At 44.1% G+C, this 15,278-nt stretch overlaps 1 protein-coding gene and 1 long non-coding RNA gene across 5 annotated transcripts in view; both read left to right on the forward strand.

Annotated features, from left to right (window-relative positions):
* SMAD1 (SMAD family member 1) overlaps positions 1-15,278 on the forward strand; it is a 100,351-nt gene that overhangs the window by 57,437 nt on the left and 27,636 nt on the right. For all 4 annotated transcript variants that reach the window (XM_073549802.1, XM_073549803.1, XM_073549800.1 and 1 more), the window contains exons 2-3: positions 944-1,489; positions 11,673-11,927. In XM_073549802.1, the coding sequence (XP_073405903.1) occupies positions 1,090-1,489; positions 11,673-11,927 (655 nt within the window). In that variant the 5' untranslated portion in view covers positions 944-1,089. The remainder of the gene's footprint in view (positions 1-943; positions 1,490-11,672; positions 11,928-15,278) is intronic.
* LOC141052545 (uncharacterized) lies at positions 13,292-14,320 on the forward strand. Its single transcript, XR_012220833.1, has 2 exons — positions 13,292-14,188; positions 14,289-14,320. It is a non-coding gene; the product is annotated as an uncharacterized lncRNA (long non-coding RNA).

Below are 15,278 nucleotides of genomic sequence, written 5' to 3' on the forward strand. Positions count from 1 at the left end.
TAATTTTTTTTTTTTTTTTTTAATATATATGCACCAGGAAAACCTTCTGCGCTGTTTGCATTTTAACTTGTTCGACAAAATGGTGTGGTTTAGCAGGAGCATACTATGAGGTGTGCTGAAATTGAGCCAACTAATAAGTGATGTACACTTTAGCTGGCAATACCCCATAGCTGGCTGCCAACCTTTCAACCAACCGCTATATCTCACAAATCATCTTACATATTTCACCCCCTCCTCCTGTACATAAGTGCTTTGCCGATTGTTCGTGGGTGTCCACAGGGACAGAGAAGTCACTGCCAGACACCTGTCAATGGCTTATCTCCCCTAAAACAAGAGGATCCACTGTGGAAACTCCAAAGAACCCCATCCTTCTCTCCTTACCTCCGAGAGAGCTTGGAGGCTCTCCTATACATCAGATGTTTGACCTTTTTTCCGCTAATGTCTATAGGAGCCTTTTTCACTGCAACTAGGCAATGCCAAAGGTGTTGGAAATGTAACCCCCTTTTAGTAATCAGTCTCGTCGCATCTAGTAGCTTGGCTGTCCAAGCACATGATTTGGTTCTTGCTGGCTGGTCAAGTGTTGTCCTATTCTCAGTAATTGATTGTGGATATTTTGGGTTTGCTATTACATTATTGCCTCGGAAACTTGCTGTATGTGCAGAATCACTCGTGATTCTTGGAATGTCATTGTGCATCTGAAACTGTATGTTGGCTTTTGATATGATGAGGTCAGTAAAACTAAGAATAGCACAGATTGAGGGGAATAAGCTGACCTTCTCCAAATGCAGGTCACCACGTTCTCAGGGGGGTTGTGTGTTCACTGTAATTGTATGCCGTGTAGCAGCCAATATGCTCTTGAATGCCGCCAGATGATGAAATCTCACATCTGGATTTCCACCCGTTCTAGCTAATACATTTTTTTTTTCCTTTTAATTTTCCCTAGATGCTGCTTGTCTCCTGGGAATCACAGGCTCCCACTCTAGCTCCGGACACTGTCTTCTTGTTGAGAAGCAAAGAGGAAGTTCTTATTTTTAGAAAGTTGGGCCAGTCAGTGCTCTTATACACCTGAGACCTGCTCTGCTTGTCACAATGAATGTGACCAGCCTTTTCTCCTTTACCAGCCCAGCAGTGAAGAGGCTGCTTGGCTGGAAACAAGGAGATGAGGAAGAAAAATGGGCAGAAAAAGCAGTAGATGCATTGGTTAAAAAACTGAAGAAAAAGAAAGGTGCCATGGAAGAATTGGAGAAGGCCCTGAGTTGTCCTGGACAGCCAAGTAACTGTGTAACCATTCCCCGCTCACTGGATGGAAGACTACAGGTATCTCACCGGAAGGGGCTCCCACATGTCATTTACTGTCGAGTATGGCGCTGGCCAGATCTGCAGAGCCATCATGAACTGAAACCTCTGGAGTGTTGCGAGTATCCATTCGGCTCCAAACAGAAGGAAGTCTGCATAAACCCTTACCACTACAAAAGAGTGGAAAGTCCAGGTAGGTATCTAAATTTACATCCCCAAAAGCACTAACAGGTTTTATCTATACAATGTGGGCGGCAGGCTATGCTCCTCCGCTGTAACCAATATGGCTCACAGTCCTCTTGTTAGTATTGTTATGAAGGTGGGAGGCGCACACACTTAGGGCCCCGTCACACATAACGAGATCGCTGCTGAATCGCAAGTTTTGTGACACAACAGCAATCTCACCAGCGAGATCGCTGTGTGTGACAGCGATCAGCGATCGGCCCCCCTGCCGGTATCGCTGAAGGAAACCGCTGGACATTTCTTTTGTCGCAGGTCTCCCGCTGGCCAGCACACATCGCTGCGTGTGACAGGCGGGAGACCAGCGATCTGCTGGTAACTAACGTACACATCGGGTATCCAAGGGACGGGCGTCCCTTAGATACCTGATGTGTACGTTAGTTACCAGCTCCCTGCATCAGCCGCTGGTAACTAACGAGATCGGCGTCGCTGTGCTGATCGCTGGTGAAGCTGTCTGTGACAGCTCACCGGCGATCACATAGCGACTCACCAGCGATCCTGACACGTTGATATAGTTGTCGGGATCGCTGGTGAGTCGCTAGGTGTGATTCCAGCTTTACAGGAAACCAACTGTGTACGTTTCCAGTACATAGGGTTAATCTGCAGGTTAAGGGCATTGTGAAGGCGCCCGGCCGCTGTACTTAAAAGTGCAGCACCCAGTAGAAAGTAAACTTTATTGCTTTCAGGCATGCCCGGAGCGGATACTGTCACTGTTCACCACACTGAGAGCGGACGGTGTAATTCTGACCCAGACCTGCCTGACTGAGCCGGATGTCACTCAGTGCCGGGCTGTGCTTATTGCTGCTGTTCTGTGCTGTGAGCAATGACTGTAGCTGCTCTTGGTATGACTGAAAGCCGGTGGTTCCTGATAGGAATGATTTTTATTTTCTCCCAGGTTTTTTTTCCCATATTCTGTCTTTCAAAGAAAAAAATCACAAAATTTGTCCCCAAATGTCTATGTTCCCCTGGAGTGATTTTTATGCACTTTTGTAAAGTCATGACTGATAGATCAGATGAAAAAAAATCTGAAAACTGTAAACTCTGCCCACAATCGCAAACATAAATCAGATGAACACACAAAATAGACATTTATAAAAAAAAAAAAAAAAAAAGTAATGTTCACAAATGAAGATTTTAAAAAAAGACCACAAACAAATGAGCTCAAACGCAAAAATGAATCTGGCCCTTTAGTTAAAGGGAATCTGTCAGTAGAATCAACCATCCTAAGCCATCTACATCATATGAACATGTAGGTCATAGGAGCTGGAAAAAATGAAACCTTGTTTTCTTCAGTCTGATGTCTTATTCCACAGCAAATGAGCTGTTAAAATCTAGGGGCCAGACACTGATCTGCATGAGGAGCTGCTTATAACTAAAAAGCCGTAGTTACACCAGCATATAGCATCGGATGTGGTATACTAATGACCCTCGGCTCATGCTCTGCTGCGAGTGGGAGCAAGGTGTCATGCTTCTGTGCCCCGATCATTCCGCATGTTAGGATTGGTGCTCAGCTGCGGAGGAGACTGAGAAAATAATTTCTCCATCTCTGTTGTTGGCAATATCATTGCACTCGGGTGATATCCGGGTGCAGTACGATGTTTCACTCACCCATAGAGGAGCCGAGTCTCGCTACCAATCGCAGCATGCTGAATCGGCATGAGAAAATGATTGTAGATCTGAGCTGCCCCATAGTATAACATTGGGCTGAGTGCTAGGCAATGTTTTAGCACATAGCACTCAGCCGTGTTGTACGATAAGGTGACTTGGGCCAAAGGGGTAATTCCCAGTGTGAGACATGTAAAGACTGACAGTCTGATCATAATCGCACACAGCTCTGCAGTGAGGTTAGAGCTAACAGTACAGCAGAGGTGAACTTAATCATTACTAAAACATTTGCCGCTGCGTTCCTTTCGTAGTACTTCAACTTCCATCTCAGTCGGTGTGGTGGAAGGGCAAGACAGCAGAGCTGACCGTGCTGTGAAAAGACAAATGCAAATGTACTACTTATGTCTTGGTTGTTTCAAAATTTTTCTTAGTGTCTGTGTTAAGAGAATGTTATTTATGTGCAGTATTGCTTTTATTTATTTACTTGCAGCAGGGCATTTATTTATTTTGTTTTTGTCTGATTTTCGCCAAGTGTGAACCTGCTCCTATTTTGCATACATACGAAGTTCACGCCAGTTAATTTCTCTCAGCTTATATTCGGTATAGAAATTTGTTTCTGACTTTAAAAAAACCAAAACAAATGATTCTCCACTCGAGAGTGTTATATAATCTCTTGAATGGAATTTTTTTTTTTTAAGTTCAGAAGCAGAGAAACTGACAGAGCAGAACAAAATTAATGGCTGCAGCAGATCCATCACATGCCTGAAGCCATTCATTCCCGACTGATATAATTGACTATAATCAGATCTTCATTTGTCCAGTATATTTGCCAAAATGTGATGGGCAACATGGATGTGAATAAAGTCATCATGGTGCATTTACATTGCGGTTTTTTTTTTTAACATGTTCGTTGGTCCCGTCGGGCTTGGGTACGAAAATCCCACCCCAGAAAAAATGTCGTGCATCAATTTGGAGCGTTTATGCCTACTGGAGGGGTACACTCAGGGATAGTAGACTCCTTCTTGGTGTCTGTTTCTAGTAGGCGTTCACTCCTGAAAATGATGCACATCAGAGCGCGCTTTCACTTTGTCGGCACCGTTGGTCAATGACCCCATTGACGCATATGCCCAAATCCCGTTTTGTGAGGTGGTCCAGTTGTAAACCCAAAAAGGACAAACGTGGAAAAAAATGCAATGTGAAAGCACCCTTAGATACTCCCCATGCCTGGAGATTTTATAGAGGTGCTGGCTGCTGAGGTCGCACACACATCTATAATTAAAGCATAACAAGCTATAATGTAAGGCAATTATATAGCTCGTTATGCTCTGTGCAAACAGTCAACTTTTGCTAACCCCAATTGTAATAACTGTGCACGCGTTGCCACCTTTTTCCATGCTGTTGTGGTTTGCTGTATTCCTTTGGTGTTGAGCCGCCTCCCTTGCTTTTCCTTCCTGCTTCATTGTCTCCTGTCCATGATATGAGCTTACCAACTGTGCATCCTCCCAGCTGCTCCGCTCGGCCGCTCCCTAGATATTAGTGCTCTGCTACAAGCAGACATAAACACGCTGCCCGGTCGGCTGCTACAGCTTTAGCTTTGAGTTGCCTTTTATAAATACAGCGTTACTGTCCTTCAGATGTTCCTCTCAGATGGACGTGTGCAAGACAAACGACAAAAGCAGCCAGGAACTTTCTACATCGGGCCCTGTCCAACACTGACTGAGTGCTGATCAGACTTCTCAGAAAATTGTATCACCCATTTCTTGCCCAAGTACCATGCAGGCGGTCTTTTGTATGTAGCAAGAACAGGCTAGAGCATTGCTACTTGTATTACAGTATTCTAGTCCTATCCTTAAGTGTCATCCCATGCTCCAGTGTTCAGCAGAGACAGGGCTTATTTTATTTTTTTCCTCCAGTAAACCTAGCACAGTGTTTTTTTTTTTTTTTTTTTTTTTTCAGGGTAATTTTCACTATCTGCACCCACATTATGTAGACAGGAAAATAAATATTATCTTCCCTTGAAACACAATGTATAGGTGTAGCCCTCCTGGATTTGAAAGCTCATGTGCGGTTCTGTCACTCTAGGATTTTCTCCAATTTACACATCTAGACATAATATAAACATTTCAGGGAAGCGCAACACACAATAAAATGTCTCCAAAGGCTGTTGGGAGGCCAGTGTGAGGGCTTGGCATTGCAGCTGTGTATGACCGGAGTCACCGGGCCTACTAAATGCATCCACTGCAGAGCCTGTTTTCTGAAAAATCTCAGACCAGATCTCCCTTTTATTAGGTGTAGTTGTACAGAACTTTTATTTTAGACTGCCTAGCTTGTGAGAGACAATTAACTTAATGCAGTGCTGCACAAATCTCTGGAGGTTTCCCAGAAATGGAGGTCAATGAATGATGGCGAGTAATGCTTTTGTTTTCTTCTGGATCTTGGCAGTGGTTTTTTTTTTCATATGCAAGTGTTTTCATTATAAGAGTTGCACTGCAATCCCCCTTGTCTTTACAGTTGTGTTGCGGTAGTGAGGAACATTCATACGATTGCCTCCATTGAGTCACTGCCATATCGCAGTGGACACCAAATTGAAGTTCTACTTGGCTTTTTTTGTGCTATTATGAGGCATGAAAAGGGCCACTCGTCAGCCTCATTTAGACATCCGAAATTCCGGTGCATTTAGCATCTGTATGATGGCTGTGACTCGAATTGACCGCATCCTAGATCCTCTCGTATAGGTACATCCGGGTGAGAATTTGCTCACACAGTAACTGCTTGGCACAATCCGATCAGGAGCTCGATTCAACTGATTGTTGAGCTCTAGCAGTTAGAGCCAGGGCTGGTGCAGGTTGAGCGAGCTCCTCCTCTTCACAGTCCACCATCATCCTCCTCAATGCGATTGTGGGGTGCCAATGCTTTTCACAGTTGCATGATTTCCTGTGGACTGAGAGCTCAGTGCAAAATCGTGAAACAGTGTTCAGTACTGATCCAAGTGTCTGTTCCAACTCTGTGAGAAAAAATCAGACCGCACACGAATGCCATGTTTTTCACATTTGAATATAAAAATAACACGTACTTGGCTTGTGACTATCCATTTTCCTCTTGATTATATTCTAGAGGTTATCAATGGGGTTCAGGTCTGGAGATGAGAGGGATTTGATGTGGAGGTCCTTCATCCACACATTGATTGACCTAGCTGTGTGTCATGGCGCGTTGTCCTGCTGGAAAAATCAGTCCTCAGAGTTGGGGAACATTGCCTGAGCAGAAGGAATCAACTGTTTTTCCAGGATAACCTGGTATTATGCGGCTTGATTCATACATCCTTTGCAAAGATTAACCTGCCCAATTCCAGCCTTGCTGAAGCATCCCCAGATCATCGCTGATCCTCCACCAAATTTCACAGTGGGTGCAAGACACTGTGGCTTGTACACCTCTCTAGGTCTCTGTCTAACCACTAGACGACCAGGTGTTGGGCAAAAATGAAATTTAGACTCATCAGAGAAGATTACCTTACCCCAGTCCTCTACAGTCCAATCTTTATGGTCTTTGGCAAACTTCAGCCTGGCTCTCCTTTGCGTCTCATTAATGAAAGGCATTTTTCTAGCTTTATATGACTTGAGCCCTGCTTCTAGGAGCCTGTGATGTAATCCTGCGGTTGCTGAGTGACTTTCGAATAAGATGACGGTCATCCTGGTCAGTGGAGAGTCGTTTTTGCCCTCTGCCGGAGTGTAGGTTTGTAGTCCCCAATGTCTGCTGCTTGACCTTGTTGTAATGGACTGCCGTCTTAGATATTTTAAGGATGGAGGCAACATGACGCTCACTGTATCCCTCTGCTAGAATTGAGCCCTTCTTTTCCTCACTCAAGACTTTTCTTTTCAACTCCTTTGGCATGGTTAAAGGTTATTTATTCTTTCCTATTTCTTTTGGGATATTACTAGCACTTGTTTTGCCATCCAGCTTGTCCTATTGCAAGAGGATTGTGAACACCACAGCAGGGTTTTTTAGACTTCCCTTTGTTAAATAAGATTTGGTTCAGGTGATCAGCTAATCAGAAGCACATTAAGTAGAATGAGGTGTACTCTGGTTGGAATTCAACTGACACTGGGATGGAATGGCTGTCAGACATGTAGAGAAGCTGATTTTTATAAAACTGTGCAGTGGTCTCTTAATTTTTGCCAGAGCTGTATATTTAGGGGTCACTCAGTCCATTTTATACCGACTCCACAGCTCTGGGTGTCACTTCAATCTTGACTGACCTGAGAGCTGTATGGAACTTTAAGCACACAATGAACTGAGTTTTTTTTTTTTTTTTTTTCTTAAGGGTACATTCCCACAATGCACATTTGATGAGTTTTTGATGTTGCGGTTTTTCTGCACTTATATAAATTGTGGAAATACGCTATACTCCCCACCTCCCTCAAACACACAATCTTCATTTGACTTTTTTTTAATCGTCTTATTACACTCCTTGATCAGGGTGTGATTTAAGTCTTGTGTATATTTGTGAAAATTATACGTGTTTAATTTTTTTTGAACTACTTTTTAACCTTACTCCATATAGGAGACTTTAAAACTTTTTTTTCTTTTCCCCTTCTAATATACTGTCGCACATAAGTGTTCGGCCGGGGTCACACTTGCGAGAAACTCACGAGTCTCTCGTCTCAATATCCAGCACTACCGCCGGAACTGGGGACCAGAGTGTGCGGCTGCATGTATTTCTATGCAGCTGAGCGCTCTGGTCCGAGTTTTTGATATTCCAAATTTTCTGCACCTATTAAAGGAGTTGTCCACTACTAGGTCAACCTCTTCTTAAACTAAATGTTTGACCCCGATTAAAAAAAAGCCTACACTTTCCTACTGTGCTGGCTCCATTCCCGCAGTGCTGGCACTCGCGGTCACGAGGTTGTGATGGGGGTGGAATGTGATGCCTGGTGCCCAATCATCGCTGGCGTCACTGTCTCCACCTTCAGAAAAATTGAACATGAAGAGTAAGTCGGGATGAGCTGCAGCCCTGGCTTCCTGTTCATCTTAAGTTCGGATGAAGGTGTAGACAGTGATGCCAGCGCTGATTGGGGGCCAGCGTCATGTGTCACAACACTGCATCACAACCCCTGGGAGCGCGAAGGCAAGTGAGGGGAGTATATATAGGCTTTATTATGTTATTGGGGCCGAACATTTAGTTTAAGAGGAGGTTCTCCTAGTAGTGGAGAACCCCTTTAAGTTTCTTGTATTTTTTCAAAAATTTGCAACATCAAAAACTTGAAAGCTCATCCTGGGAACGTAACCTTGCACTGACACATCTGTTAGCCTCTCCATTTCTGTTGGATGCATCATTTTGAGGGTTAAAAAACCTGTCATTGCTGGCATCCATCTTGGCTGTTTAAAGCAGGAACTTGCCAGTCAGTTAAGCTGAGCTCCTGGAGGTTATTGTGCTGGCACAATCATCACCTGAATATAAAGTCTAAAGAGCAAAAAGGAACAGCATCCAGTCCAAGTGAAAAAAGGAAAAAAAACTTTATTCCGCCATGATACAACATTTATCAAGTATACACAATAGGAGAAATGGCAGGCTTGCATAGTGTGCAATCACATCAGAGGAGAGAGAAATTAAATGGGAAATCTGACTTTTTTTTTTTTTTGCTTTTTGTGGTCACCGTTACTCCGTGAATAATGACTATCGAAACACCGGAGGTCGGTAAAAGCCAACCCGAATCCTGTTCTGTGGGGTCTCAGCTACCCGCGGCTGCCGTTACCCTGGAGAAATTCCGACTCTGGGGGGGCGCTGTACATTTATTTCTCAGCGCCATTAAAAAGCAGCGCTGAGGCATAAGTACCCTTAACTGCCGCCATTAAAAGGCGTATCGGCGGTCGTTAAGGGGTTAATGGTGGTATTGTTTCTGTGGTGGAGTTTGTGTTTGACTTAAGGGGGACAAAAACCCTCATGGTCTGCAGAAACATGAAGCACAATACTTTCTCTTCCTTTCCCAGACTTTTCTATTCAGAAATCTTTCCAATGCTTTAAAATGAGGCTTTGGAAATCCTGTTCACAAGTGAAGGACATGGATTTCGCACACATCTCAAAGTCAGTTTATTACCAGTTTAGTTGTCATGATGGGCTGCAGACACTTGTACATGTATTCCTCACTATCAGGGTGTGTGCACACGTTGCGGATTTTGCTGCGGAATTTTCCGCTCGGATTTGTCTAAATCCGCAGGTAAATCAAAAGACCTGCGGATTAGCCTACGGTTTTCCCCTGCGGTTTGACACCTGTCATGGAGCAGGTGCCAAACCGCTGTGGAATCCGCACGTAGAAGTGACATGCTGCGGATTTAAAACCGCAGCAAATCCACGCGTAAAATTCCACACCGTGGGCAGGGCGTGTTTTTCATTTTACATTGCTTTTAATGGTACTGTAGCGGGTACTCACCCTCACACCGCTCCATAGACCTGCAGCCTGTGAATCTCTGTGCTTTCATACAGTTGTTGTGGTCACAGTCTTTCCACACACAGGTGACTGTACGGTGGGCACTTATGCAACGCCTTTCTTCAAAATGATAAAATTTTAGGGCTGCCCCTTTCACCTATATGGTGGTTTATCCACGTGTTGCATTTTGGTGCGGCTGGCGCACCGTCAAAGGAACTCATGCACCGGCAAAAGCATACCTGCGCGCGGCCTGCGTACCCAATGCTAAAGATGGGGTACGCAGGTCGCATGCAGCGTCATGCGCCCATATGCGGAGCTGACTGGAGGTGGCACGGCAGGTGGCGGAGCTTCACGCCGAGCGTACAGTCAAGGCCAAAAGTTTTGAGAATGACACAAATATTATATTTTCACATGATCTGCTGGCCTCTGGTTTTTATGTGTTTGTCAGATGTTTTTATCACATACAGAAATATAATTGCAATCATATTATGAGTAGCAAAAGGTTATATTGACAGTTAGAATGAGTTAATGCAGCAAGTCAATATTTGCAGTGTTGACCCTTCTTCTTCAGGACCTCAGCAATTCTCCCTGACATGCTCTCAATCAACTTCTGGATCAAATCCTGACTGACAGCAGTCCATTCTTGCAAAATCAATGCTTTTATTTTGTCTGAATTTGAAGGTTTTTGTTTGTCCACCCGTCTCTTGATGATTGACCACAAGTTCTCAATGGGATTAAGATCTGGGGAGTTTCCAGGCCATGGTCCCAAAATCTCTTGTTTTGTTCCCTGAGCCATTTAGTTATCACCTTTGCTTTATGGCAAGGTGCTCCATGTTGAAAAAGGCATTGTTGATCGCCAAACTGCTCTTGGACGGTTGGGAGAAGTTGCTCTTGGAGGACATTCTGGTACCATTCTTTATTCATGGCTGTGTTTTTAGGCAAGACTGAGAGAGAGCCCATTCCCTTGGCTGAGAAGCAACCCCACACATGAATGGTTTCAGGATGCTTGACAGTTGGCATGAGACAAGACTGGTGGTAGCGCTCACCTGGTCTTCTCCGAATAAGCCGTTTTCCAGATGTCCCAAACAATCGAAAAGGAGATTCATCAGAGAAAATGACTTTACCCCAGTCCTCAGCAGTCCACTCCCTGTACCTCTTGCAGAATATCAGTCTGTCCATGATGTTTTTCCTGGAGAGAAGTGGCTTCTTTGCTGCCCTCCTTGAGACCAGGCCTTGCTCCAAGAGTCTCCGCCTCACAGTGCGTGCAGATGCACTCACACCTGCCTGCTGCCATTCCTGAGCAAGCTCTGCACTGCTGGTAGCCCGATCCCGCAGCTGAAACACTTTTAAGAGACGGTCCTGGCACTTGCTGGTCCTTCTTGGGCGCCCTGGAGCCTTTTTGGCAACAAGGGAACCTCTCTCCTTGAAGTTCTTGATGATGCGATAGATTGTTGACTGAGGTGCAATCTTTCTAGCTGCGATACTCTTCCCTGTTAGGCCATTTTTGTGCAGTGCAATGATGACTGCACGTGTTTCTTTAGAGATAACCATGGTTAACAGAAGAGAAACAATGATGCCAAGCACCAGCCTCCTTTTAAAGTGTCCAGTGGTGTCATTCTTACTTAATCATGACAGATTGATCTCCAGCCCTGTCCTCATCAACACCCACACCTGTGTTAATGGAGCAATCTCTGAAACGATGTTAGCTGGTCCTTTTAAGGCAGGGCTGCAATGATGTTGAAATGTGTTTTGGGGGATAAAGTTCATTTTCTAGGCAAATATTGACTTTGCAAGTAATTGCTGTTAAGCTGATCAATCTTTATAACATTCTGGAGTATATGCAAATTGCCATTAGAAAAAATGAAGCAGTAGACTTTGTAAAAATTAATATTTGTGTCATTCTCAAAACTTTTGGCCATGACTGTATGCTGCGCCTCCTAACGCAAGTGTGAAAGTAGCCTAATTCAGTTTTTTTCTGCAACGTTCTTTGGCTATGCAGCTTAATGCTTTCAGATAGGTGTTTTAAGAAATGACGTTTGTATTTTAGGTTTTGGAGCTCACTAGGACACTGTGATGAACACCCTAACATTATTTCGTGCTTCCTTTTAGTTCTGCCTCCAGTGCTTGTTCCAAGACACAGCGAGTACAACCCGCAACACAGCCTCCTGGCTCAGTTTCGAACAATGGAACCAAGTGAGCCACACATGCCACACAATGCCACGTTTCCAGATTCTTTCCAGCAGCCAAACAGCCATCCGTTTCCGCATTCACCCAACAGCAGCTACCCGAACTCCCCCGGCAGCAGCAGTACTTACCCTCATTCTCCGGCAAGCTCTGATCCTGGAAGCCCCTTCCAGATCCCAGGTATGTGCTGTCATGTCCTCTAAATGCCCCCTTGTGTGTTGGTTTGGAAGTTATTTTTGGGGAGGGATTCAGTATTTATATTTCAGTGAAAACGCTAATTTCAGAGTAAAATATGTCTCCGTAGTAAACAGTAGCAAGAAGTAGTCCGCTGAGTGTAGTGCTCGTGGAAATCCATGAATAGTATCTGTGTGTCTTATGAATAACCCGGCTGTAAAGTCTTTCTGAAGGGCAGAGGACAATGGACAAGGCTGGAAGTTATTGATTGCTTCATGGAAAATGTGTCTGTCACTAGCCAAAGGGGTCATCTAAAAACAGAAAAACTGACAAAAGGAAACGTTGAAGATACCAGTTATTTACCAGATAATTATGGGTCTAGCATCAATCATCCACTATGTTCCCCACGTGACTTTGGGTTGTTTTTCTGTTGTCTGTAAGCCTTTATTGCTGGGTTCTAAAACATGCAAAATGAAATCTGACATTTTGGTGGTAGAGTGGTACACATGGTCTTTTTTATACTTTGTGTAATATACCAAACTACACTTCATAATTGCACTTGTCCTCCTGTAACAGGCCTTTAGTCTGGAGCACTATTTATTTTTTTTTTTTTTAAATGAAACAATTGAGATGCAATTAAAGTGTAGACTTTCAGGTTTAATTACAGGGATTGAACAAAATTATCCTGTGACACGTTTACGAATTGCAACCATTTTTCTAAAAGCCTCCTCATTTCAGGAGCTCAAGAGTAATTGGACAAGTTAACTTTAACATAAATAAAATGTTCATTTTTAATACTTTGTAGAGAATAATTTGCAGGCAATGACTAATGATGTCCATGGCTTCCAGACTTAAGGCAAACTCTGGGTTTTCTCCTCTGCGATGCTTTGCCAGGCCTTTACAACAGCTGACTTAAGTTGTTGCTTGTTTGTGGGTCTTTCTGCCTAAGATTTGTCTTAAATTGAACCTGTCAGCAGGATTGTGCTCTGTAACCTACAGACAGCGTCAGGTTAGCACCATTATACTGATTAGAATGATTCCGGAGTTGATGAAATCCAACTTGTGGTTTAATCTGTATTTGCAGTGTTCGTTAATGAGATTCTCATCCTCCGGGGCGGCCTGTGTTGGGGCCTTTATGTGGTGCTCTGCTTACCTACTCATCTGTATTGGCTTATGACAGGTCACTGATACCTCACTGATCTGCCCCCTATTTTACATACTGCATATACTATTGTGGGATTAGTAAAAGAAAAGTAACTTGATCAAAATTGAGCTGATGATGGCGCCTGTGCTGTAGCATGATACCTGCCTATATGTATTTATGCCTATACTATTGTACAGTAAAAAAAAATGCATCAAAATGGCTCTGGCGCCTGCACAGTATCATATATCACATTCCAATAGATGCTACTGCACAAGCACCGGCGCCATTTTGCTGGAGGAAAAGAAAAAAAATGGCTCCATCAAAATGGCGCCTGCATCATTTTTTTTCTCCAGCAAAATGGAGCCACCGCATGCGCAGTAGCATCTATTGAAGTTAAGTTATGTGTAATAATGAGAAATGGCACAGGGAAAATGTATTTAATACTCTGAAATGTATTTAATACTTCGTACAAAAGCCTTTTGTTGGAGATGACAGCTTCAGGATGCCTCCTGTATGGAAAAACTAGTTTCATACATTGCTCAGGTGTGATTTTGGCCTATTCTTCCACATAAACACTCTTCAAAATTTGGGATGCATCTTATAATCCGGTGCGTCTTAAACTGCAAAATACGGTATATTAAGTTTGCCAGTGCTGTTAGCAGAAAAACAGTCCCACACTATCATGTTCCCACCTCCAAACGTCACTGTTGGTATGGAGGAGATATGGATTGAATTATGGCATCCAAAGAGTCCAATTTTGGTCTCATCTGACCGACCTATGTTCTTCCAGTATTTTACAGGCTTGTCTAAAGGTTTTTGCGCAAACTTTAAACGTGCTTTTGTTCATCATGGTGATTGAGTGCATTGCTTATAGTTTTCTTAGAAAAAATTGTAGCTGCTAATTTCAGGTCTTTTTGTGGCTCTCTGAAACAAAAAGGTCAATAGACCCCTAAATAACCTTTAAATTAATATATTTTATTTTTTCAGTCTTACCCGCTTTTAGATACATTATTAAAGAAAAAAAATACTTGCAGAGTGCATGGAGAAATTGGACTAAAAGGATAGAGCTATTTCAAGCTATAAACGTATCGAAGTATGCTCTGGACGTGTTAACGCTGAGAAGGTGACATTACCAAGAATGACCTATACCCTTCTCTATTATGCTGCTTAATGAGATTTACATATATGTACTTTTTCCATTCTTTCTTTGTATTGAAATCTAGATAAGGCGTGTAATAGTGATCAGGGACACCAACGTTGAGGGGGGCGCCATTTCGCCATACAATAGGGTGCCAACCTCTGCTGTCAGGTAAGGTGAGTAAAAAGGGACAACTAGGGAGTTGATGGATCCAGTTGTGTATCTATCTGGTGGAATGGGTTTAACACTGAACATATTTCCCCAAGCACCCTGCAAGTATTTGATCTTTTAAATGTGTGTGTGTGTATGTGTATATATATATATATATAAAATATATTTTCTCCTTCGCCTCATTGGGGGACACAGATACTGTGTATACACCCTCGCCCCTATTTCGGGCAGAAATCAGTTTTTTGCTTAGTGTCCATGGAGGCACACGTCTGGTTTTTCACCAGACTTTTTTCATCTTTTTCCCATGAAGATGAGACGGGGGCAACGGATCCTTTTGAAAGGGTCCGATTTCCCCAAACCAACAATGGGCGAGCATGTGCGAGTGTCCCTCCACGTATCCTGCCCGCGTCGTGGGACGGTGCCGGACTTAGCCCTGACCACCCTAGGTATTGAAACCATGGGCTGTACAGAGGCACAAGACTAGTCCGTGCGGCCCCCACTGCTCCACCAATGTTTAGACTGCGGTGCTGCAAGGTGGCGGACGGTCCCTCTCCTCACCCCCTGAAGGGGTTAGAAGGAGCTAGGGTGCCTGCACCGTCCTATTTTTTTTTTTTTTTTTATCGAGGCCCCCTAACATACCTGCGCTCAGGCTGAAGAGGATCTGGGAGGGCTCCTGCAAAGATCCAAGGGCTGGAGCCCCAGCCGGCGAAAGCCACCGGCCATGCAAGGCAAGAGTGGCTGCATCCGTCAGGCGGCGCCGCGCCGGTTAGTAGCGCCATGTTTTGTCGGCGCCATGGAACCGCCCCCCTCCCCCTGGTCAGGTAGGGGAAAAATTGAGGCCGCGGCTTCAGCCGGAGCCGCGCGTCACTTCTGGCGGCCCGCACTGCGCGGTGGCGAAGAAATT

Source organism: Dendrobates tinctorius, unplaced genomic scaffold (assembly GCF_039654945.1).
Source record: "Dendrobates tinctorius isolate UK_male_01 unplaced genomic scaffold, ASM3965494v1 ptg000161l, whole genome shotgun sequence".
NCBI lineage: Eukaryota > Metazoa > Chordata > Amphibia > Anura > Dendrobatidae > Dendrobates > Dendrobates tinctorius.